The 20,201-nt window shown below is 50.1% G+C and overlaps 4 protein-coding genes and 1 long non-coding RNA gene across 12 annotated transcripts; 3 read left to right on the top strand and 2 right to left on the bottom strand.

Annotated features, from left to right (window-relative positions):
* The first annotated feature begins 505 nt into the window (after window positions 1-505).
* On the top strand, window positions 506-2,024 carry LOC122222387 (magnesium-dependent phosphatase 1). Its single transcript, XM_042942838.1, has 6 exons — window positions 506-677; window positions 791-851; window positions 921-1,031; window positions 1,372-1,479; window positions 1,570-1,655; window positions 1,822-2,024. The coding sequence occupies exons 1-6, from the start codon at window positions 641-643 to the stop codon at window positions 1,911-1,913; spliced, it is 495 nt and encodes a 164-aa protein (XP_042798772.1). The 5' UTR covers window positions 506-640; the 3' UTR covers window positions 1,914-2,024.
* Window positions 1,909-6,554, top strand: CHMP4A (charged multivesicular body protein 4A). Of its 3 annotated transcripts, none has more exons than XM_042942832.1 (6): window positions 1,909-2,242; window positions 4,202-4,351; window positions 4,440-4,617; window positions 5,355-5,463; window positions 5,634-5,769; window positions 6,203-6,554. In XM_042942832.1, the coding sequence occupies exons 1-6, from the start codon at window positions 2,005-2,007 to the stop codon at window positions 6,259-6,261; spliced, it is 870 nt and encodes a 289-aa protein (XP_042798766.1). In that variant the 5' UTR covers window positions 1,909-2,004; the 3' UTR covers window positions 6,262-6,554. The 3 variants fall into 3 exon arrangements, with proteins under 3 accessions (XP_042798766.1, XP_042798767.1, XP_042798768.1); XM_042942833.1 differs by lacking the exon at window positions 1,909-2,242 and adding an exon at window positions 2,442-2,583; XM_042942834.1 differs by lacking the exon at window positions 1,909-2,242 and adding an exon at window positions 2,623-2,897.
* Window positions 6,555-7,425: 871 nt separating this feature from the next.
* TSSK4 (testis specific serine kinase 4) lies at window positions 7,426-9,919 on the bottom strand. Of its 4 annotated transcripts, none has more exons than XM_042942831.1 (4): window positions 9,479-9,919; window positions 8,915-9,129; window positions 8,136-8,499; window positions 7,426-7,783 (listed from the first exon to the last, which is right to left on the bottom strand). In XM_042942831.1, the coding sequence occupies exons 1-4, from the start codon at window positions 9,701-9,703 to the stop codon at window positions 7,604-7,606; spliced, it is 984 nt and encodes a 327-aa protein (XP_042798765.1). In that variant the 5' UTR covers window positions 9,704-9,919; the 3' UTR covers window positions 7,426-7,603. The 4 variants fall into 4 exon arrangements, with proteins under 4 accessions (XP_042798765.1, XP_042798763.1, XP_042798764.1 ...); XM_042942829.1 differs by having other exon boundaries at window positions 8,136-8,529; window positions 9,479-9,918; XM_042942830.1 differs by having other exon boundaries at window positions 7,426-7,710; window positions 9,479-9,916.
* A 268-nt stretch (window positions 9,920-10,187) lies between these two features.
* Window positions 10,188-14,475, bottom strand: LOC122222389. Its single transcript, XR_006203732.1, has 2 exons — window positions 14,191-14,475; window positions 10,188-10,475 (listed from the first exon to the last, which is right to left on the bottom strand). It is a non-coding gene; the product is annotated as an uncharacterized LOC122222389 (long non-coding RNA).
* On the top strand, window positions 11,942-19,732 carry TM9SF1 (transmembrane 9 superfamily member 1). Of its 3 annotated transcripts, none has more exons than XM_042942812.1 (6): window positions 11,942-11,965; window positions 14,998-15,359; window positions 16,110-16,731; window positions 17,018-17,203; window positions 18,488-18,761; window positions 19,336-19,732. In XM_042942812.1, exons 1-6 carry the CDS (start codon window positions 11,944-11,946, stop codon window positions 19,727-19,729), a joined length of 1,860 nt encoding a protein of 619 aa, XP_042798746.1. In that variant the 5' UTR covers window positions 11,942-11,943; the 3' UTR covers window positions 19,730-19,732. The 3 variants fall into 3 exon arrangements, with proteins under 3 accessions (XP_042798746.1, XP_042798748.1, XP_042798747.1); XM_042942814.1 differs by lacking the exon at window positions 11,942-11,965 and adding an exon at window positions 14,496-14,702; XM_042942813.1 differs by lacking the exon at window positions 11,942-11,965 and adding an exon at window positions 14,496-14,739.
* Window positions 19,733-20,201: the final 469 nt, after the last annotated feature.

The following is a 20,201-nucleotide window of genomic DNA, read 5'->3' as shown; positions in this document are numbered from 1 at the left end:
GTAGCTTGAAATTGGCCATGATAGGAATATTTACAGAAGCCAAACAATACAAATCAGCCCCTCCCCCCAAACTGGTTGTTACACATTTACCAGTGTACTACTGATATAGGTAGTAGAAACCAGGAGAGTGAATTCTCTCCCATTGTAGCCCTACTGGACATTTGGGCCCGGTTCAAGAAAGGCCTCAGGGGCTTCACAGACACTACGATGTTTATGGCTGGAATGCGGGGGAGGGCTCTGGGTTCTGGAGAGAGGCGGATTCGGAGAAAGGTTGAGTGAAGAGTGAGTGACAAAGCTACGAATAACTTAGGTCTCAGCTGGTAAGATAAAATGAGAGAGGTGTCGGATGAAAGTGCTCCCTTCCCTGGCGTTTCTAGCCGATTCCCGCCACGCTGGGTGGAGAAGAAAGGGAAGAAGGTGTCTCGGAGAGATGGACCACTGCGGTCCCGTGGGTGGTGGCGTGGGCACTTAGCTACAGTCCTTCCCCCGCTCCGCCGTCAGGAGGCGCTCTTGCGCGGCCTCCAGACCCACGGCCGCAGCTCCGCGCGGCGACGCTCTAGTCGCTGTTTCTCTAAGGCAGGAGGGGCGGTTTGCAGCCGCAGGGCCTCGCCTCGCATCGCGCAGCCTGCCAGCGCCGGTCATGACGCGGCTCCCAAAGCTGGCGGTTTTCGATCTGGGTGAGGAACCGGCCCGGGGAGATTTGCGGCGTGCTCTCCTTTTCCAAAGCCCCGCTGCAGTTCTCGGGGCCCTGCGCGCTCCGAGCCTGAGCCCTCCCTCCGTCCTCCCGCAGATTACACGCTCTGGCCGTTCTGGGTGGATACGCACGTAGACCCCCCGTTCCACAAGAGCAGGTGAGGCGGCGCCGGGGAGGCCGGGTCCGGGCGGGGCCGGCCTCCGCTGAGCGCGCTCTCGCCCTCCAGCGACGGGGCCGTTCGGGATAGGTGGGGCCAGACCGTCCGACTGTATCCAGAAGTGCGTGACGTCCTGGAAAGGTTGCAGGGCCTTGAGGTACCCGTCGCGGCCGCTTCACGGTAAGGAGAGCGACTGAAAAAAAGCTGTCGGTCTCATGCTGAGAGACGCATGCATGAGGAGGCGTCTCGTGTAACCCCTTGGCTACAAAAACTTTGGCGGTGCGGATTTGCACGTATTTGCATATTTTTCTAATTGTACCCTTTCCTGTGCCTTTTATTTATTAAACCTTGACTGGCTTAGCGCCGCCTGTGTCAGACGGGAAGCCTAGGGAATCGAATAAGGACCGAGGGTGCCTACTTATCCTGGAAAAACAGCAAGTTGATTTCCCCTTGGTTAAACATAACTTGGCTTGCAGCCCCTGGCCCTGCTGATCCCATCTATTATTACACCTTTTTGCAGAACAGGGGAGATTGAAGGGGCCAACCAGCTACTGGAGCTCTTTGACCTTGACAGATACTTTGTTCATCGGGAAATCTACCCAGGCAGCAAGGTCACCCACTTTGAGAGGTATGCAGAGATAAGGTAGAAGCTGGGAGGCCAGAGAGGCTGCAGGAGCTAAGAAGCCAGTGTGGTCACCCCCTGCCCTGCCTTGCACAGGTTGCAGCAGAAGACTGGAGTTGTCTTCTCCCAAATGATCTTCTTTGATGACGAGAAGCGGAATATCCTAGACGTCAGCAAACTGGGTACAGAGTGGTGAGATTAGCCTTTTGGGGAATGAGGAGAAAGGGTTCCTAGGAGCGGTTAGATAGATAGGTCCAGGATGGGTAGCTTGCATGCAATTTTTGGGTGCACCCAAAAAAGGTGAGAGTAACAACAGGCTTGATGAAATGTGGCTTCTTTTCTTTCTAGGAGTTACCTGTATTCATGTCCAGAATGGAATGAATCTTCAAACCCTAAGTCAGGGACTGGAGACATTTGCAAAGGCCCAAGCTGGGCCCTGAGGTCCAGTCCTGTGGATGAGCCTCATTTGAAGCATAAAACTGAAAGGAAATCACGAAGGCATTTTCAGGTGTATTTGTAAATTATTAAAGTATGTTTGTGTGTGACAGAAATCTTCTGGCTGGTTTTTGTTTTTCTAGCTTTGTAGCCGGCATTGGCTTTTCGGAGGTGCCAAGACCAGAGCGAGTGGAATTAGACTTCATCCGGCTCTGCCAAAGAAACTTGTGGCACACCCGACTGTGGCCCCCTTGTGCTCACACCATCCGCGCCCCAATTCCTGAACTCTGTCAAGGGCCGGGAGAACTCTTCCACTGGCCCCAAGAAGTGGGATGTAAGACCCTGCACATTCCCTTTCAGGAAAACAAATACTGTGCTTTTTGGGGGGGTGGGGGTGGGGCGGCCTTTTTAAAGAATCAAAAACGGAGCGGCCGCTTTAAGAGGAGCGAATGGGTTGGGGGCTGGTGGCTCGGGTCACGTGGCAGAAGTGGCCTCGTTGGCTCTTGTTGATGATGTCGCCGCGGTGCCCCAAGGAGGGATTGGCCCAGGCCGGTCTCTGAGAGATGAGACCGCACCCTCCCGGGAGCCAGGCGGAAGTTGCAAAAAGCCGCGGAGAGGAGGCAGGAGAGGCAAGGGTGGTGGAGATGAGTGGTCTCGGCAGACTCTTCGGGAGGGGTGAGCCCGGGTGAGCCCGGTGGGCTGGTGGTGCTGGCCAAGGGGGTGTGGGGAAGGCCATGGCCCCCAGCTGTCGCGAAAACCCCGTCCAGGGCCCAGGCCTCCTCACGTGCCAGGAGGCCCCGCCTTGTCAGGCTGTCTGGCTCTGGCTGTCTTCCTTCCCCCGCCCCAGGGAGAAGAGCTCCGGGTCGGGCCGGAACGTGAATGGAGGGTCCCCACTGTTTAGGCTGGGGAGTTGAGTTTCCGACTGTCATCATCTAGTCCTTTCCAAAACACTGGTGCTTCCTTTATGCTGGCCAAGGGGGGAATCCGAGGTGATGAAAAAAGATTGTCTACTTAAAACTCCCATCTGGTGGGGGGAGACCAGCAAAAACTGGTAATAGTGTAGTGTGGGAACTCCATAATGGAGATGTTCCTAAAAACTAGGGGGAGCACAGAAGAGGCGTGAGGGGTTGTGATCCAGAGGGCTAAGGTATGCCAGGTGGAGAATTGAGGTACTCCAGGGGGGAGGTAACTGTGTGCAAAACAGGCAGGAACGAGTATGGTAGTAATACTTAGGGGAAAGAGGAGTTCTGGCTGGTGGGTGTGTGTGTGCGTGTGCGTGGGTGTGCGCGCGCGCACACATGCCCACGCCAGCTGAAGAAGAGGAAAGTAGAAGTGTGGATGGAGAGGTGAACAAGGGCCAGGTCAAGAAGGGCCTTGTATTTCTCATTAAAGTTTTAGGTTTTATCTTGCAGGCAATGGAGAGTGTGAAAGGATTTTAAGCAGGCAAGGGCCTGCCTTATTAATTTTAATTACTGTCAGAAGTGCAGAAGATGAAGGGGAAAATGGAGATCAGATTTTTTTTTTTTTTTTCCTCTACCCCCTGTACTTCATTCAGTTTGAGGGTGTGGAGTTAGGACCTTGGGCATCTCCTAGGACAGCAAGTGGAACAGCGATTATAAAAAGTGACCAAACTCCAGTGGGGATGTGCTCATAGGAGGGCCATGCATATGTGTCAGCAGGGGGTATATGGGAACTTTGTATCTTCCTCTCAGATTTGCTGTGAACCTAAAACTTCTCGTGGGCAGGGGCTGAGGGGGAAGCCTGGGAATGACTTGAAAGGCAATTTGTTGTTGTTTTTTTTTAATTTTTTTTTTAACGTTTATTTATTTTTGAGACAGAGAGAGACAGAGCATGAATGGGGGAGGGTCAGAGAGAGGGAGACACAGAATCTGAAACAGGCTCCAGGCTCTGAGCTGTCAGCACAGAGCCTGACGCGGGACTTGAACTCACGGACCGCGAGCTCATGACCTGAGCCGAAGTCGGCCGCTTAACCGACTGAGCCACCCAGGCGCCCCGAAAGGCAATTTGAAATAGCAAAGAATACTGGATTTGGAAGTCATACTGCCACATTTCAATTCCTGCTCAATTCTCTCTGGCTGTGATTTTAAACAAATGATTATTTAACACATATATGCCTGTTTTTCACATTTGTAAAGTGAAGATAGTATATTCATTATAGAGAGTCATTTTGGGATTAAGAGTAAGACAGGTGCCTAGCACACACTCTGCGCTCAGTGATTGGTGGCTAATATATTTTCTCCACACAATATGGGCCTGCTTGATTGCACTCCAGGGAAGAAGGAGAAGGGGCCAACCCCTGAAGAGGCAATACAGAAACTGAAGGAGACAGAGAAGATATTGATCAAGAAACAAGAGTTTCTGGAGCAGAAGATTCAACAGGAGCTACAAATGGCCAAGAAGCATGGGACCAAGAATAAGAGAGGTAATGGGGGAGAGGTGCCAACTGGGCGGGCCCAGGTGGGAAGCATAAGGGCTTCTGGCTCTGATGCTCAGGGTGTGGGCTGGGTCAGCTGCCCTACAGGCTTTGCGGAGGAAGAAAAGATTCGAACAGCAGTTGGCACAAACCGATGGGACATTATCTACCCTGGAGTTTCAGCGTGAGGCCATTGAGAATGCCACCACCAATGCAGAAGTGCTTCGGACCATGGAGCTTGCTGCCCAAGGCATGAAGAAGGCCTACCAGGACATGTGGGTACGGGGGGAGGGAAGCAGGGGGCCCAGGCACTGGGGAAAGTAGCTTGGTATTTTCTCTTGACTCTTAAAACCTCTCAGAATGTAAATTTATAGATGTCTGTGACAGCTAGACCTCTGTCAGTCTCCTTGCTTCTTGGAAGATCTCTTTGCTGGCTGAAGCATTCTAGGGAGGAAAGAGGATTTTCCTAATTAAAAACAATTTTTTTTAATGTTTATTTATTTTTGAGAGAAAGAAACAGTGTGAGTGGGAGAGGGGCAGAGAGAGAAGGAGACACAGAATCGGAAGCAGGCTCCAGGCTCCGAGCTGTCAGCACAGAGCCCGACACAGGGCTCAAACTCAAAAGCAGTAAGATCATGACCTGAGCTGAAGTCAGACACTCAACTGACTGAGCCATCCAGGTGCTCCTTTTTTTTTTTTTTTTAATTTTTTTAAATGTTTATTTATTTTTGAGAGAAAGAAAGAGTGTGAGTTGGAGAAGGGCAGAGAGAGAAGGAGGGATTTTCCTAATTTTTAAAGATCCTTCAGGAAGAGGAGTACAGCCTATTCTCCCCAAAGTGGCTTCTTGCCAATTCTCAGCCCAGACTTGCTTCCACATAATTTCCCAGGGATCTCTTCTGATAGCCATGGATTTATCAGTCTGAGGCCACAGACAGGAGGGTGTTCATCCATGCAAGATGGGAAAGTCAGGAGCGTTGTTGCCTGATTTCATAGCTATATATCTTGTTCTCAGGGACATTGACAAGGTGGATGAACTGATGGCCGACATTACAGAACAACAGGAGGTGGCCCAGCAGATCTCAGATGCCATTTCTCGGCCTGTGGGCTTTGACGTGGATGAGGTGATTGGAGCAAGGGGTCAGGGAATATTGGAGAAAGCATGAGACTAGCCGGAAGGAATGCCCAAGAGAATTGTGGGGCAAATTTGGGAGGGGGGATTCAAAAATGGTATGTTTTCGGAAGTAGACATTTCCTTTCTTCATTTTTAAGAGTCTTCTTGTCCCATGTCCAGGATGAACTGTTGGAGGAGCTAGAGAAGCTGGAGCAGGAGGAATTGGCCCGGGAGTTGTTACATGTAGGCGACAAGGAGGAAGAACCCCCCATCAAACTGCCCAGTGTACCTTCCACACATCTACCTGAAGAGCCAGGTACTCAGGGTTATTCTCTTGTCTCAAGGACTTGAGAGGGTGGGATAGATATGGGGAAAGATTATATTCTTCTTACATCCTGCCTCAAAGGAGCCAGGCAGAGAGGGCTGCTGCTACAGTTGCACAGGTTGTTGACTGCATAAGGGTACCTGGCTGAGGGGGAATGAAGACTAAGTCCAGCCTCTGCCTCACTCAGCAATCTGTGTACCCTGGTGTGGGGCTGCAAGTGCTGGGAGAAAGAAGCACATCTTCCCAATTTGTACAGAGCTGCTCTGGGAATTTGCAGCAGCCCAGCAAGCAGAAGGACCACACCTTTACGTTCTTTGCTGAGGGAGAGATGTTTCAGCAGATTCTCAGTGTCACAGCAGGGGATTATTGACGTTGCCAAAGCCCTAATACTTCTTTCTTTCTCCGGGTATCCTTGTCCCCCAAGCTCCCAAAGCGGATGAAGATGAAGAAGCACTAAAGCAGTTGGCTGAGTGGGTGTCCTGATGTGTCTGGGCTTGTTTTCCTGGTGCTGACTTCATTGGTCTCTTTTCCTTAAGTGCCAAGTGCTAAGCTAAAGGAACGTAGCCTTTTGGGGGGGGTCCTGCTAAGGGTGATAGTGACCCTGCCTGAAAAAGGGTTGTTGCCCTCCCCTCCCTGGCTCAACTCTGAAAGAGAATGTTGGTGCAAGAGGAGCCCCTTGGCTTCCTTCTCTTTGATAACAGTTACAGTGCCCTTGTTCCCAATAAAATCAGGCAGATGGAACCCTAGTGTTTCTACTGCCTCATCTACACCTGAAACTCTTCCCTGGTCTTTGGAGCTTTGTTTCAAGCGATGAATCATAGTGGGAGTAAGAAGGGGCATTGGAACATAGAGAAAGTGGGCACTGACAATATCTTGATCTACTATGTTCCAGGCATGTACTGTTTCATCTTTCACATTGGTTTGTCCTAGAGTTGCCTGGTGCTGAGGTTAAGGTTAACCTTATTATATATAACTGCCACCTATTATTTATCTTGGGACCATGTGGAGCTGTCTCTGAGTCTTCTCTCATTGCTTTCCCCCAGTCATGCCTCTGCCAAGACAGCCCCATGACTTACTACTCATTTTCACTTTGCAAAGCCCATTTTCAAGGGCAGGGAGGGAGAATACAGGGATAAAGGAGCAAGGAGCTTTCCATTATTCAGAACCCATAGCTAACAGGCTTGGTTTGAACTGTCATTTCTGTTTCTAAGAGCAATAGTGTGCATGATTCACTCGGATCGTTTCAGTCGTGGTTAAGGTGGCATTTGAAGGAAGGAGAAGAAACCAAGGCATTTCACACATCCTGATACCCATTTCTAAGAGAGCAAATAATGCCATCCCTTTGGTTATAAACAGGGAGAGCCATGGCCAAACAGCAACCAGGGCCTCTGCCCCACTGCTTGAACATTTAGAATGCACAGAAATGTGTAATAATAAGCATTTACTTAGAATAATGAAACTTCCCGAAAGGGATGTTCATCTGAGCACCCTCTCCCCCTGAGCCACATGTGAGCTATATACTGAATTACAGTGTTGACTTTAATAGGTGTCAAGATGACCAGTTACAGACTGGTTAGAAATCCACCTCTTGGACTCAGTAGTGTTCCCTGCTAGTTCCCTTGAGGAAAGAGTGTCTTTGACTCCAGCTGATGAAACTAAATCAGGTATAGATTTATTTTTCGTAGAAAAGATCGTTAGCCCCAGACCCTCCTGCTTTGCTCCTCTCTCAACTCCCTCCCTTAACCACTTTTAGGTATTGATTTCCAAGGACTGGTGCCGATTAGTGGTGCTGGGGGGTTGGCACATGGCCTCAAGCAGCCTGATCTCATGGGTGGGTTGCTGAGGCTGGAACTTGAGCACCCAAGGATCCTTGATGATGTCCAGGATGGTGGCACGCTTGGTGGCTTGGCATAGCATCTGGAAGACCAGGTTCTAGGGCAGGGGAGAGAGAGGTCTTGGCTGAGCTTGCCTCCCATTGTGCCACACAGGCAATGAGCAGTGGGACCTGAGAGAGAAGCAGGATAGCCCATCACACCACTCTGGTAAAAGGGGGTGTGGCCCTGATTTGATCCTGATGAGCCTGGCATGTAACTCCCTGGAGCAGAAGGGAAGGAAGGGTTCCTTGGGGGGAAATCCTTGCCTTATCCTGCTGAAACCAACTCATCACTCACATCTAAGGTGTGGAGCCCAGGAATGGCCCTTTAAGCTCCCTCCCCACCAACTACTCTGGGGCAGGGGCTACAGTGTGAGACAGTGATGGTGGGGAAGAGCCTCCCCCGGGGTGGGGAGGCCTACATTAGGTATTCCCTCCCTGTGGGTCATCCCTGAGGCCTCAACCCTCCTGGGGGAGCCAGCACCTTGCACTCCTGGGAGATGGAGTAGTTAGGTGGAAAAGTGACCTCCTTTTGAGTCTCTTTCAGCAGCTTTAAGAGATTGGTGTCATCAAAGGGCAGCCGGGCCACCACTAGAGTGTAGAGGATGACGCCCATGCTCCAAGTGTCAGACAGGAAAGGGTTGTAGGGCAAGCCCAGCAAGATCTCCGGGCAGGCATAAGCAAAGCTGCCACAGTAGGTCCGGCTGAGGTGGGTAAAGCAGTTCATATGGCGGTAAGAAGAGCTACCATGCACAGTCTGGTTAGAAGGCACCATCTTGGCGAAGCCAAAGTCCGATATCTTCACGTTCTCCCACTTGTCCAGCAACAGGTTCTCCAACTTTAAGTCCCTACCAGCAGCAGAAAGGCTGGGGGTCAGGCTGGGGAGAGGGCTTAGTATTAGACCAGGAGCTGAAGGGCCAGGGGTCAGAGGCTAGAGATGGAAAAGGCAAAGTGGGAGACAGGTGCCGTTATGAGGACACAAGGTTGAGAGGAAGGAACCATGGAGTTAATGAGCAGAGCCCAAAGGTGAGAGAGGATGGTACCTGGGGACCAGCGAGGGCTCATCATTGTAGTTCACAGAGTGCTGTGTTCACGGTGGGTACTACATAAATGTTCTTGACCAGACAATTAAAATAGAGGGGATGGATGGGCCTAGATAACTGAGGAAGGCCAAGGGAGGGAAAAAGAGGGCAGAAAATGGAAAATATGCATAAAACCCCCTTGAGAGCCCAAAGGCCCCAGCCTGGGTGGCAGCGCCCTCACCGGTGCACGATGCCCTTGCTGTGCAGGTAGGCGATGCCCAGGGTCATCTGGGAGAACCACTTGCCAGCATGGGGCTCAGAGCAAGCCCCATAGTGCTGGATCCATTCAAGGACGTCACCACCCTGAGCCAGCTCCAGAATGATGTATACTCGGGATGTGGTTTCGATGGCCTGATAGAAGTTGATGAGGTACTTGTGCCGCAGGACCTTCATTACCTGGCCCCGGAAGAGGGACCCATCAAACCTGGGAAGGGAGAACCCTGGCTGTGCTCCCAGCCCTCCTACTGTCCTGCTGCTAACTTACTTAGAACTCTGCAGCAGGATTAAACCCCAGAGGGCTGGTGGTTTGTGGGCAGACCCTATGCTTTGTACTTTTACTTTGTGAGGCGCTGGAGGTGAGTGGGTGGGTGGAAAGAGGTTGAATTTGTATCATCTTCCTGCTGCATAGTAAGACATTCACCCGATTTGGGGTTGGGGGTGGGGTTCTGGCTCTACCCCCTCCAGACCATGGCCAGAAGTCTTAATGAGCTTGGTACCAGTACCCTATTCTAGCCCCCTTTCCAACCTGTATCTCACGGGGCAGGAACTTGTTAAGGTAGTCCTCAGAGGCCTTCTTCTTTGAGATGATCTTGACAGCCACCATGATCTTCTGCTTTGTGTAGTAAGCCTCATAAACCGTCCCATAGGAGCCATTGCCAATGACCTTGCCCACCTCGTAACCATACTCCTCCATGACAGAGCGGTAGGCTGAGGTGGGTGGTGCTACCTCCAGGGTGTCTCCCTTCCGCATGGTGTTGGGCTTTCTGAGAGCAGGGAGCTTTGCTACTTAAAAGCCTATTATCTGCTCAGAAAGCCATGAGGGCTAGGGTACCAAAGTAAAGTTAGTCTTTGAAAGCTTGCCTATATAGTCACACAAGTCTGGGATGCTGGGATCAACTCTCACTAGAAACGTGGAGGGGGAAGAAGGGAGAAGCAGTTCTTTTTGTCTCCACTAGCTGTTGTTACTTCTTTCTCCTCCTGGTTACGGAACTCCTCAAGGTCCCATGTTCCACATACATCACAATTCACCTTCTTTCCACCACTGGCCATAAGACTTGAGAATGAAGTGCACTTTGGAACGTATTCCTAGAGGCAACTTCTGCAATTTGGTGAGACTCCCCCCACCCTGCCTGCCCCCGCCACAGATCTAATCCCTTCAACCATTCATGTTTATTGAGCACCCACTATGTATCAGGCTGAGTACTGGGATAAAATAATAAGACCAATAGAGACCCTATGCTCCTAGAGTTTTATTATCCAGCATGAGAAACACACGTGTGAGAATATTACAGAGCATTATAAGGTGTTGTAGAAACATATTCTAAGGAATCTTAACCTTAAAATGTTTTTCTGGCTTACAACAACCACCTTTTTTTTTTTTTTTTTTTTTTTTTTTTTCAAGTTGAGCTGGGCTCAGTTGGGTGGTTCTTCCAAGTGGTCTCATCTTTGCTGGGATCGTTTGTTTCTGCTGCATATGGTCTCACTATCCAGCAGACTAGCCAGAGTTCCTTCACACAGTAGCACTGAATTTCAAGAGAAAAAAAAAAAAATCAGAAATTGTATGATCAATTGAAACCTAGGCTCCAAAACCACAAAGTGTCACTTCCATAGCTTTATACCAGTAAAGACGGTTACAAGATTACAAGGATCACTCGGATTGAAAGGTGGAATAGATTCCACCTGATTCCACCTCTGAACCTTGAAATGCATTCTTATCTTGCTTTCCATGACCTTAAATTCTGTAGTATTCCTCCTATCCCTCTGGCCACTCCTCACACTTCACTGGAGCCTTATCTTCTGTCTGTCCCTTAATCATACCGTGAAGGTTCTACCATAGGTCTTATGTCCTCATCCTTTAGGATCTCCCCCATTCCCCACACCTTACTGATTACATCCATTCTGACTGCTCCTAATCTTGTCTCTATCTCAGATGTCTCTGGAGTTCCAGATCCAGCATCCAACTGCTTGCTGGATTCACATGGACTTGTTTGTATCTTCCACGTGCCATGTCCAAAACTGAAGTCTGTATGTTCTTGCCCTAGATTTCCTCTTTCTGTAAGTTCTATACTAGTTGTTTTCAGTTCACACACCCAAATGTCACCTGGACCCTTCCCTCTACCTCGGCCCCTACATCCAATCTGTCACCAAATTCTGTCTCTTCTACCTCCTAAGTATTTTTAACAATATGTTTCAGGCTCCCGGAGCAGCTGTCACTGCCTTAGCTGAAGCCTCTTTCAGTTCTCAACTGATCGCTCTGGCAAGCTTTCTGCTCCCCTCCAGTCTTCACCCTCAACTCCAAGGTGTAAATCTGATTTTATGCCCACTTGAAACAATTCAGTGTCTCCCCATTCTCCTCAGGATCAAGTCCAAATTTATATGTATATATATGTATTTATATATTTATATATCTGACCCTGCTTACTTCTCCAATTTTATCTTTTAACCTGCATGCAATGCTACAAACAGAATTACTTTTCCTTCATTGCTTTCTCTGTCTGGCAAACCCCTACTCTCCCTTCAGGACTTAGCTCATAAGCTGTTTTAAGGACACCTTTACCAACTGCTCAAGAGCAAACTGGATGTTCCTCCCTCCTGGGTGCTCCCAGAGCCCCAATACTTTCTCTGTCACAGTGCCTGTAACTGTGTTTTTTTTCTGCTTGCATCTCCCACTAGGCTGTCAGGGAGGTCAACTGGCAAGAAGAGGGAGATGAAGTCAGGTTTGAGAAGAATGGGTTGTGCAGAATAAGATAGCTGATCTGGAAAATGAACAGGATCACTGAGCAGCACTGGGGGTCCAACTGAGGTTAAAAACACAATTTATAAACACACGATTTTAACACAGTGTTAAGATTCATCTTGGGTATAGGTGCTTGAATACTGACAGTTCTTGAATATGAACCCAAGATTAAGGTTTCACTTGGCAGCTGGAATGAAACAATAATGGAAGAGAGGCATCAAGAACACAGTCAAGAATGTGGCTGAAATGATGGAATGCCAAATCTAAGCTGCATGGGTAAGGAAGACAAGCTAGAAAAATACAGGTTGCAGGGAATGACAGAGATTGTGGTCACTGAAGGGTTAACCTGGATTTAAGACTGGGGGGGGGGATGAGGGGGTGGGGAGGGGGTGGGGTGGGGTGGGGGTGGGGAGTGGCACTCAGGAAAGAACAAGGGAAGAATCACATTTCTATCTTCCAAAGCAAAACAACTCCCAACAACAGATTATGCCATAGACTACTGGTAAATTCCTATTTACTGACAGCCTGCTGATCCTGCTGGCAGGATGGTTCCAAAGTTTGTTGGAAGCCTAATCTACATCCTCGATCTACCAAGATGAGTTGTCCAGGGCACATCATGGTAAGGAGGGCCACACAGCCCCACCCTCTGGATAGTTGGCTGGCCCTGGGATGGGCAGCCTGGTGGCAGCTGTGTTATCATTGTGCAGGGGGCATGTCCAGGGGGTAAACCAGTTCATTTGAAAAACATTTATTAAGCTGCCGACTTTATACGAAAGCACCGCTAAGGATATCAAGATGTATAACTTAGTCTTCCTGTGAGTAGTTAGCAATTAACAAGGAAGAGAGACACATAAGAAGTAAAATAACAGTCCAGTGAGGTAAAGTGCTATAATCAAAGACTGGAAGATGTAAAAGCAGGCTTTATAGGGGAAGCATTTGCACTGTCAGAAGTCTCCAGGCAGGTAAGTAGGGAATGGTAGACTGGGAAGTCTAGGCAAAAGGAGCTACATAAGCTTGTAGACTTGAGAGAACACGACATTGAAGATTCCAGTTTGAACACAGGACAGGGTTCCAAAAGGGTAATGTACCTGGAGAAGTAAAGATCCAGGTCTGACAGGTCTCATATGCCAAGCTTTTAAGAATTTATCCTATGTACTCATGGTCAAATTTTAGTCAAAATCAAAGCCTGTTAAAAAATAATGACCAGTCACCCCCTCCTCTAAGATCCTGATTTGGTGGGACCCAGGTCTCTATGTTTTAAATAAGCTTTTGGTTCAATTTGATGAGCACCAAGATTTCAGAACCACTGTTGCTGGAAATAGGACACATATTTTTTAAAAAATCTTTATAGCAGCAGTATGGAAAATGGATCCAAGTTGGGAGGTGACCAGGACACTAGCAAGGTGGCTATCATGGTAATTTAGGTGAGAGAGGGTGGGACCTGAACCAAGGCAGCTGCAAGGAGGGCAAGTATTGGAAAATATTCAGGAAATAAGCAGGGGGGCTTGGTGGCACTGATCTGAAGAGGATGTCCCCTGGGGACAGGGGAGTGAGAGAGTCCCAGGTTTCTGGCTTCTCTAAATTACTTTTCTAATTACAAAATCCACTGATTATCTAAAAAACTCAATCCCCTACTTCCTGGAACCTCACCTCCTCCTACAGGGAGGTGAGGCACTACTTCTTTACCCAGGGAAAGGGAAACTTAAATCTGCATCCTTACATGTTGCCCCCAAGTGGCCAAACGGAAGTTACTGCCCCTGGGTCTGAGCTTCAAAACTCTCCCAATGGCAGATACCCTTAAAATGGCCAAGACAGGCAAGGGTAAACTTTTCCAGAGTAATCTGCAATATAAAATTGAGAAGCCCAAACGCGTGCGCGCGCGCGTACACACACACACGTAAATAACAAGAACACCGAAAAAGTCGAACGTATGACAAGATTCTTTGCCTGCAGGTTAAATAACCCTGCCAGGCTGCCCAACTCACCCGGTAAAAGGGCTGACACCCTGTCTCTTTGCGTGTCTCCGCACCAGACCTGCCTCAGTCTTGCCTGTCTTCGAACATGGGACTGTCATTATTTCGCCGGGGAGGCCTCCAGCACAGCCTCGGGAAGACATTTTTACTTATTTATTTATTTTTTGGGGGGAGGCCACTCGTGACGGGTTGGAAGAGGAGCAGTGAAATGAGATGCAGGTTCCAGGACACTTGCACGTACTGTGCCCTCGATGTCCCAGCACAGCGACGCCCAAAGTCTCACCTCCGCCCGGGTTGGGGGCCATCAACCGCCTCTCTGAGCTCGCCCTCTGCATTCGGTGGCGAGACCCACCGGTTCAGCCGGCAAATGCTCCTGGGCGTCCACTAGGTGTAGGCCCAGCCACCAACCGGGCTCCGTTTCCTGGACAGTTACTGGGCGCGTGCGGCGGGCACGGCTCTCCGGCCTCTGCCGGCAGGTGCCCCCAAGTCTTCCCTGGGACGGGCGAGCGGCCCGGCAGCGACTCTTACCCCAAAGTGGCGTCCGCGTCCCCGCAGCCAGGCCTCAGCCTCAGTCCCTGCCCGAAAGACCGTCGGCGGAACAGCGCACCGGCCGCAGCATCGGGGGCGTGGTCCCCACTAGGCTCCAGAAAAGGAGCTTTCCGCCCGACTGAGGTCCCCGCGGGTGAGGCGGAAGTAGTAAGACTGACGTGTCCCGGGCTGCTCTCCAGATCGCCGGGAGGGCCCACCTTCGGGGGACGGGCTAGCCGGGCCTTGCGGGCTCTCCAGAGCTGGGCCGGGCTCCCGACTGGAGAAAGCTAGTCGGCGAACACTTAACTGAACTCAGTGCGGTCTACCGTATGGTGTGGCAACAGCCGCTGCGATCAGGCACCACGGCGGCCAACCCCGTGGAGGTCGGTCGTCAGGTCCTTCCCGGGCCGCCGCTAGCGCGCCGCTCAGGGGGGAGACCCCGGCAGGAACCCAAGGGCAGCTACGGGGCCGCAGAGGCCGCGGGCGCCGCCTCGGCCAGCCCTTCCCGTGCGGTGAGGACCCCGCGGGGGCCGCGGGAAGGTGCCTGAGGTGCGAGGCCGCGTGGCGTTGCCATGGAAACGGGCTGGGGCGCGGGGAGGTCCCGGGCAGGCGGGCTGCGGGAGGGGGGCCCCAGACTCAGAGAACAGGAGAGCAAAGGAGGACAGTGTGACAGTGTTGTCTGGGGGTCGGGAGGCGGCCTCCCGAAGGAGGGTTGGAGAACCCAAGGGGAGGAATTGGAGCGGTTCGAACGACTTGACCTGGGGCGTCAGGAATTGGTTTCCATAACTGCAGGACTCCCCCAAACAGGTTCTGCTGCCTTAAGGATGACAGTCCTAGGGCACCCGCGGAGTTGGAGCTACCAGTGGTTGTCACTTCTGATGCTGCTGCTGGGCACAGGCCATGAGCCTGGAGTGGAAGGTGTGACACACTACAAGGCCGGTGACCCCGTCATTCTATATGTCAACAAAGTGGGACCCTACCACAACCCTCAGGAGACTTACCACTACTATCAGCTTCCGGTCTGCTGCCCTGAGAAGATACGACACAAAAGCCTTAGCCTGGGTGAAGTGTTGGATGGGGACCGAATGGCTGAGTCTTTGTACGAGATACGTTTTCGGGAGAATGTGGAGAAGAGAATCCTGTGCCACATGCAGCTCAGTTCTGCACAGGTCATTATAGCATCTTTATGGTCTTATAGCATCTTTATGGAAATGATCTGACTTAACTCTAACTACAATCCCACCAGGTAGTCAGGACAGGTGGTATTATTTGCATTCAGTTGAGGAAGAAACATACTTGCTCAAAAGTGACTTTCCAAGACCACATGGATACTGAATTGCAGAGGTGATATTAGAGCCCAGGGCTCCGGACTCCAGGCTGCTCTGTTGGTAATAAGGTCCCAACTATCACTCCTATATAGTTGTTTCCTTCCATACTTACCTCTTGGCTTTCTTAACTGGCTCCTTTACACTCTAATCTTTCCTGTGATGCTTTTTTTTTCTTTAGCAAATCCTCTCTTAGGGCACTTTAGTCTACTCCAGACCTTCTGACACCTTGCCTTTCTCCTTTTTCTACACCTTAACCCTGTCAAGTCACATTGCTCGTTTTGGAGAATCCCAGCATACTGGGTTCTAACCTAGTGGTTCTCAGCAGGGGGCAATTTTGTCTCCCAAGGGATATTTGGCAATGTCCGGAGATAATTTTGGTTGTCACTGCCGGGAGGGGGGCTGGGGGGGGGGGGGTGTGCTACTGACACCTAGTGGGAAGAAGCCAGGGATGGTACATATTACAGTGCACAGGACAGCTCCCCACAATAAAAATTATCCAGCCCAGAATGTCAGAAGTGTCCAGGCTGTGGAACCTTGCTCTAACGCTATGCCTGGGGAGGCCGTATCTGACTCCTGACTTGCTCTTTGTAGGTGGAGCAACTGCGCCAGGCCATTGAGGAACTGTATTACTTTGAATTTGTAGTGGATGATTTGCCAATCCGTGGCTTTGTGGGCTACATGGAGGAGAGTGGCTTCCTGCCTCACAGCCACAAGATAGGGCTTTGGACCCATCTGGACTTCCACCTAGAATTCCACGGAGACCGAATTATATTTGCCAATGTCTCTGTGCGGGACGTCAAGCCCCACAGCTTAGATGGGTTACGACCTGATGAGTTCTTAGGCCTCACCCACACCTACAGCGTGCGCTGGTCTGAGACTTCAGTGGAACGTCGGAGTGACAGGCGCCGTGGCGATGACAGTGGTTTCTTTCCCCGAACACTGGAAATCCATTGGTTGTCCATCATCAATTCCATGGTGCTTGTGTTTTTACTGGTGGGTTTTGTGGCTGTCATTCTCATGCGTGTGCTTCGAAACGACCTGGCTCGATACAACTTGGATGAGGAGACTACCTCTGCAGGTTCTGGTGATGACTTTGATCAAGGTGACAATGGCTGGAAAATTATCCATACAGATGTCTTCCGCTTCCCTCCATACCGTGGTCTGCTCTGTGCTGTGCTTGGTGTGGGTGCCCAGTTCCTGGCCCTTGGCACTGGTGAGGTGATAAAAATTAATCAGGGATTTCTCTCAAGGGGTAGAACTAAGTTGGTGGTTTGTTCTGGAAAGATCTGCAGATCTTCTCTTCTTTCCAAGGTGAGAGGCAAACCTAAGGGGTGGGTGGCTTTAACAAGCATGTGTATATTCAGTTGTGGGTTTGCTGAACAACAGAATTAGGGGATATTGTTTTCCTTGGGTCTGGGAGAAAGGGGGATGATTCCTCTGAAGTTGTCAGAAAAGGGACAGGGGAGACCTGACACAGGCTTTCCACTACTACCCTGCAGGCATTATTGTCATGGCGCTGCTGGGCATGTTCAATGTGCACCGTCATGGGGCCATTAACTCGGCAGCCATCTTGTTGTATGCCCTGACCTGCTGCATCTCTGGCTACGTGTCCAGCCACTTCTACCGGCAGATTGGAGGCGAGCGTTGGGTGTGGAACATCATTCTCACCACCAGCCTCTTCTCTGGTGAGGACTGCCCTTTCCCTGGTGGGCTGGCCTGGCGACTGAGGGTTTAGGAACTTACAACACATCATGGAACCTGGGATAGAGTTAGAGTAAGGCCTTAAGGGAATGAAAATGGGCAAAAGAAACAAGAAAACCATTCAAAAGACAAGACTGCATTTCTTTTGCATAGTTTAAAAATTAAGTCCTTAAAATATTCTAGGCAGCATGGTAAGCACTCTGCATGCCTTCATCGCATTTAATCCCCACAATAGTCCTATGCGGGAGTTAATATTGTCCCCATTTTTACAGATGAGGAAATTGAAGGCTGGTTAAGCAATTTGCCTGAAATTACACTCCTAAGAGGAAGCAAACCAGGTTTCAGATGCAGGCAGTCTGACTCTAGAGCCTGTATTCTTAACCATTATGTTAAGAGTGAAATAACACTCCTTCTCGAACATATTTCTTGATAGTCCCTTTTTAAAAGGTTTTTTGGGGGCACCTGGATGGCTCAGTCGGTTAGGTGTCCCCCTCTTGATCTTGGTTCAGGTCATGATCTCAGGGTTGTGAGTTCAAGACCCACATTGGGCTCTGCACTGGGCTTAGAGCCTACTTAAAAAAAAAAAAATTTTTTTTAACGTTTATTTTTGAGAGAGAACATGTGCACGCATCAGTGGGGGAGGGGTAGAGAGAGGAGGACAGAGGATCTGAAGTGGGCTTTGCACTGAGTAGAGAGCCTGATATGGGGCTTGAACCCACAAAGCATGAGATCATGACCTGAGCCAAAGTCGGACGCTTAACTGACTGAGTCACCCAGGTGTCCCCGCGAAAATAAGTTTTTTTTTTTAATTTGCAGGAGGCTACCCCACTCTAGCCTTACAAGCCAGCTTGTCCTTTCAAAGGCAGCAGTAGTAGTATGCATTTTGAACCTTTCATGTTCCCAATCTTGAGTGTCTGATTTGTACTCCGTCACATTTATGTTTGAAGAGGATTTTCTGAAAATAGGGCCTTAAGCCAAAGGAATGGGTCATGCTAGGAATCACCAATGCTACAGCAGAACAAGCCCTGGGAGGCAGGTGGATTGTGTTTCTCTTTGATCATTATGTAACAGCTGCCTTGACCCTTAATGATAATGGATGGGGGAAGGGATGTTGGTAAAATAAGGAACTGAGAACTATGGGATGCGAAAAGGTGAGGTCAGCTTGGGAGCAGGATGCTTCACCTCTCTCCCTGTTAGGTCTAGTCAGAGTGGGTGGCCCCAGGGATGTTCCTCCAGCTGACCCTCCTTCTGGGGGCCCATCCCTGCAGTGCCTTTCTTCCTGACGTGGAGTGTGGTGAACTCAGTGCACTGGGCTAATGGTTCGACACAGGCTCTGCCAGCCACCACCATCCTGCTGCTTCTGACGGTTTGGCTGCTGGTGGGCTTCCCCCTTACTGTCATTGGAGGCATCTTCGGGAAGAACAACGCTAGCCCCTTTGATGCACCTTGTCGCACCAAGAACATCGCCCGGGAAATCCCGCCCCAGCCCTGGTACAAATCTACGCTCATCCACATGACGGTTGGAGGCTTCCTGCCTTTCAGGTATCCTCCCTTTATGCTCTGGCCATCACTCTCAGGTTCCCGACTTTAACTGCCTTTCTCAGTACCCTGACCCAACAAGAGTGATGATCCCTGGTTCAGGTGCACAATTAAGAGATCATTAAATAGTTCCTCCTGTATCCAAGCAGGACTCGGCTTAAATCAACTCAAAGATGAGGGTGGCTCACTTATAAAGCTCTCCAAAGACATTGCTCCGTTCACTGCCTTCCTGGTTTCTGACTTTAGTGTCCACAGGCACCAGCTGGGGCTTAAAGCCCATGTGATTGCCTGTCCAATTTTTTGAGTACCTCTAGTGCCAGGCAGATAATATAGAGCAGAAAATAAAACAGACAGGATCCTCGCTCTTAACCTATCAGGGAAGCTGTTCTTGAAATGAGCACAGCTAGTCATGGGTAAAAGAGTCCCCACGGAGCCAGGAACTGTAGGGCAGGGAGTGGAGTGGACCCACTTTCCACAGTGACCCGGTAACATGGAGGGGGTGGCTGGATTTTGACCTGGCCACTGTGTTGGCAGTGCACAGCCCTTTAATGCTGTGTATCCTCTCTTCTCTTCACAGTGCCATCTCTGTGGAGCTGTACTACATCTTTGCCACAGTATGGGGTCGGGAACAGTACACTTTGTATGGCATCCTCTTCTTTGTCTTCGCCATCCTGCTGAGTGTGGGGGCTTGCATCTCCATTGCGCTCACCTACTTCCAGTTGTCTGGGGAGGATTACCGCTGGTGGTGGCGATCTGTGCTGAGTGTTGGCTCCACTGGGCTCTTCATCTTCCTCTACTCGGTTTTCTACTATGCTCGGCGCTCCAACATGTCAGGGGCAGTACAGACAGTAGAGTTTTTTGGCTACTCCTTACTCACTGGTTATGTCTTCTTCCTCATGCTAGGCACCATCTCCTTTTTTTCTTCCCTAAAGTTCATCCGTTATATCTATGTTAACCTCAAGATGGACTAAGTTTTGGGTGGCAAAACTATTGATCTTTTCTCCCATTCTTCACGTCCAGAGGCCCACTGATCTCTTACCAACGTCTCTTCTGATTGACTGAATTGTGTGATGGCATTATCTACTTCCCCTTTGCCCTTTGGGCCCCTCTTCCCCCCCGGAGGGCCTGGAAATTACAAATCTCTATTATATAAGGAGTATATATTTGAACTTTTTAAGTTGCCTTTAGTTTTGGTCCTGATTTTTCTTTTTACAATTATCAAAATAAAATTTATTAAGAAAAAGGATCCTGTAGTTGGAGGGTTTGGTCTGGATATAGGAACTCTTGCCCTGCGGTTAAGGGTAGTGTCCCTTTAGAAAACCGGGTCGGCCCGGCACGCACGGAACTCGAGTTCTACGCGGAGCTTGGGAACTCTCGACTGGGGGAACCTTCACTGTCAGGGCCTGTTTCCGCGGCTCAGCCGGCGCTGAGGCCAACGGAAGT

This window comes from Panthera leo, chromosome B3 (assembly GCF_018350215.1).
Source record: "Panthera leo isolate Ple1 chromosome B3, P.leo_Ple1_pat1.1, whole genome shotgun sequence".
Lineage (NCBI taxonomy): Eukaryota > Metazoa > Chordata > Mammalia > Carnivora > Felidae > Panthera > Panthera leo.
Note: the sequence above shows the minus strand (reverse complement) of the source record. Positions and strands in the feature narration are given on the sequence as shown.

Coding starts and splice junctions, on each gene's coding strand:
- LOC122222387 (XM_042942838.1), top strand. CDS start 641: ATGACGCGGCTCCCAAAGCTGGCGGTTTTCGATCTGG. Junction 852..920: donor CCCCCGTTCCACAAGAGCAG/GTGAGGCGGCGC, acceptor CTCGCCCTCCAG/CGACGGGGCCGTTCGGGATA. Junction 1,656..1,821: donor CCTAGACGTCAGCAAACTGG/GTACAGAGTGGT, acceptor TTTTCTTTCTAG/GAGTTACCTGTATTCATGTC.
- CHMP4A (XM_042942832.1), top strand. CDS start 2,005: ATGTTTGTGTGTGACAGAAATCTTCTGGCTGGTTTTTGTTTTTCTAGC. Junction 2,243..4,201: donor CTGGCCCCAAGAAGTGGGAT/GTAAGACCCTGC, acceptor ATTGCACTCCAG/GGAAGAAGGAGAAGGGGCCA. Junction 4,352..4,439: donor TGGGACCAAGAATAAGAGAG/GTAATGGGGGAG, acceptor GGGCTGGGTCAG/CTGCCCTACAGGCTTTGCGG.
- TSSK4 (XM_042942828.1), bottom strand. CDS start 9,703: ATGCGGAAGGGAGACACCCTGGAGGTAGCACCACCCACCTCAGCCTAC. Junction 9,130..9,478: donor TCCTGCCCCGTGAGATACAG/GTTGGAAAGGGG, acceptor TTCCGGGGCCAG/GTAATGAAGGTCCTGCGGCA. Junction 8,530..8,914: donor AGCAAGGGCATCGTGCACCG/GTGAGGGCGCTG, acceptor CCCTCTCCCCAG/CCTGACCCCCAGCCTTTCTG.
- TM9SF1 (XM_042942812.1), top strand. CDS start 11,944: ATGCCAAATCTAAGCTGCATGG. Junction 16,732..17,017: donor GTTCCTGGCCCTTGGCACTG/GTGAGGTGATAA, acceptor ACTACCCTGCAG/GCATTATTGTCATGGCGCTG. Junction 17,204..18,487: donor CACCACCAGCCTCTTCTCTG/GTGAGGACTGCC, acceptor CCATCCCTGCAG/TGCCTTTCTTCCTGACGTGG.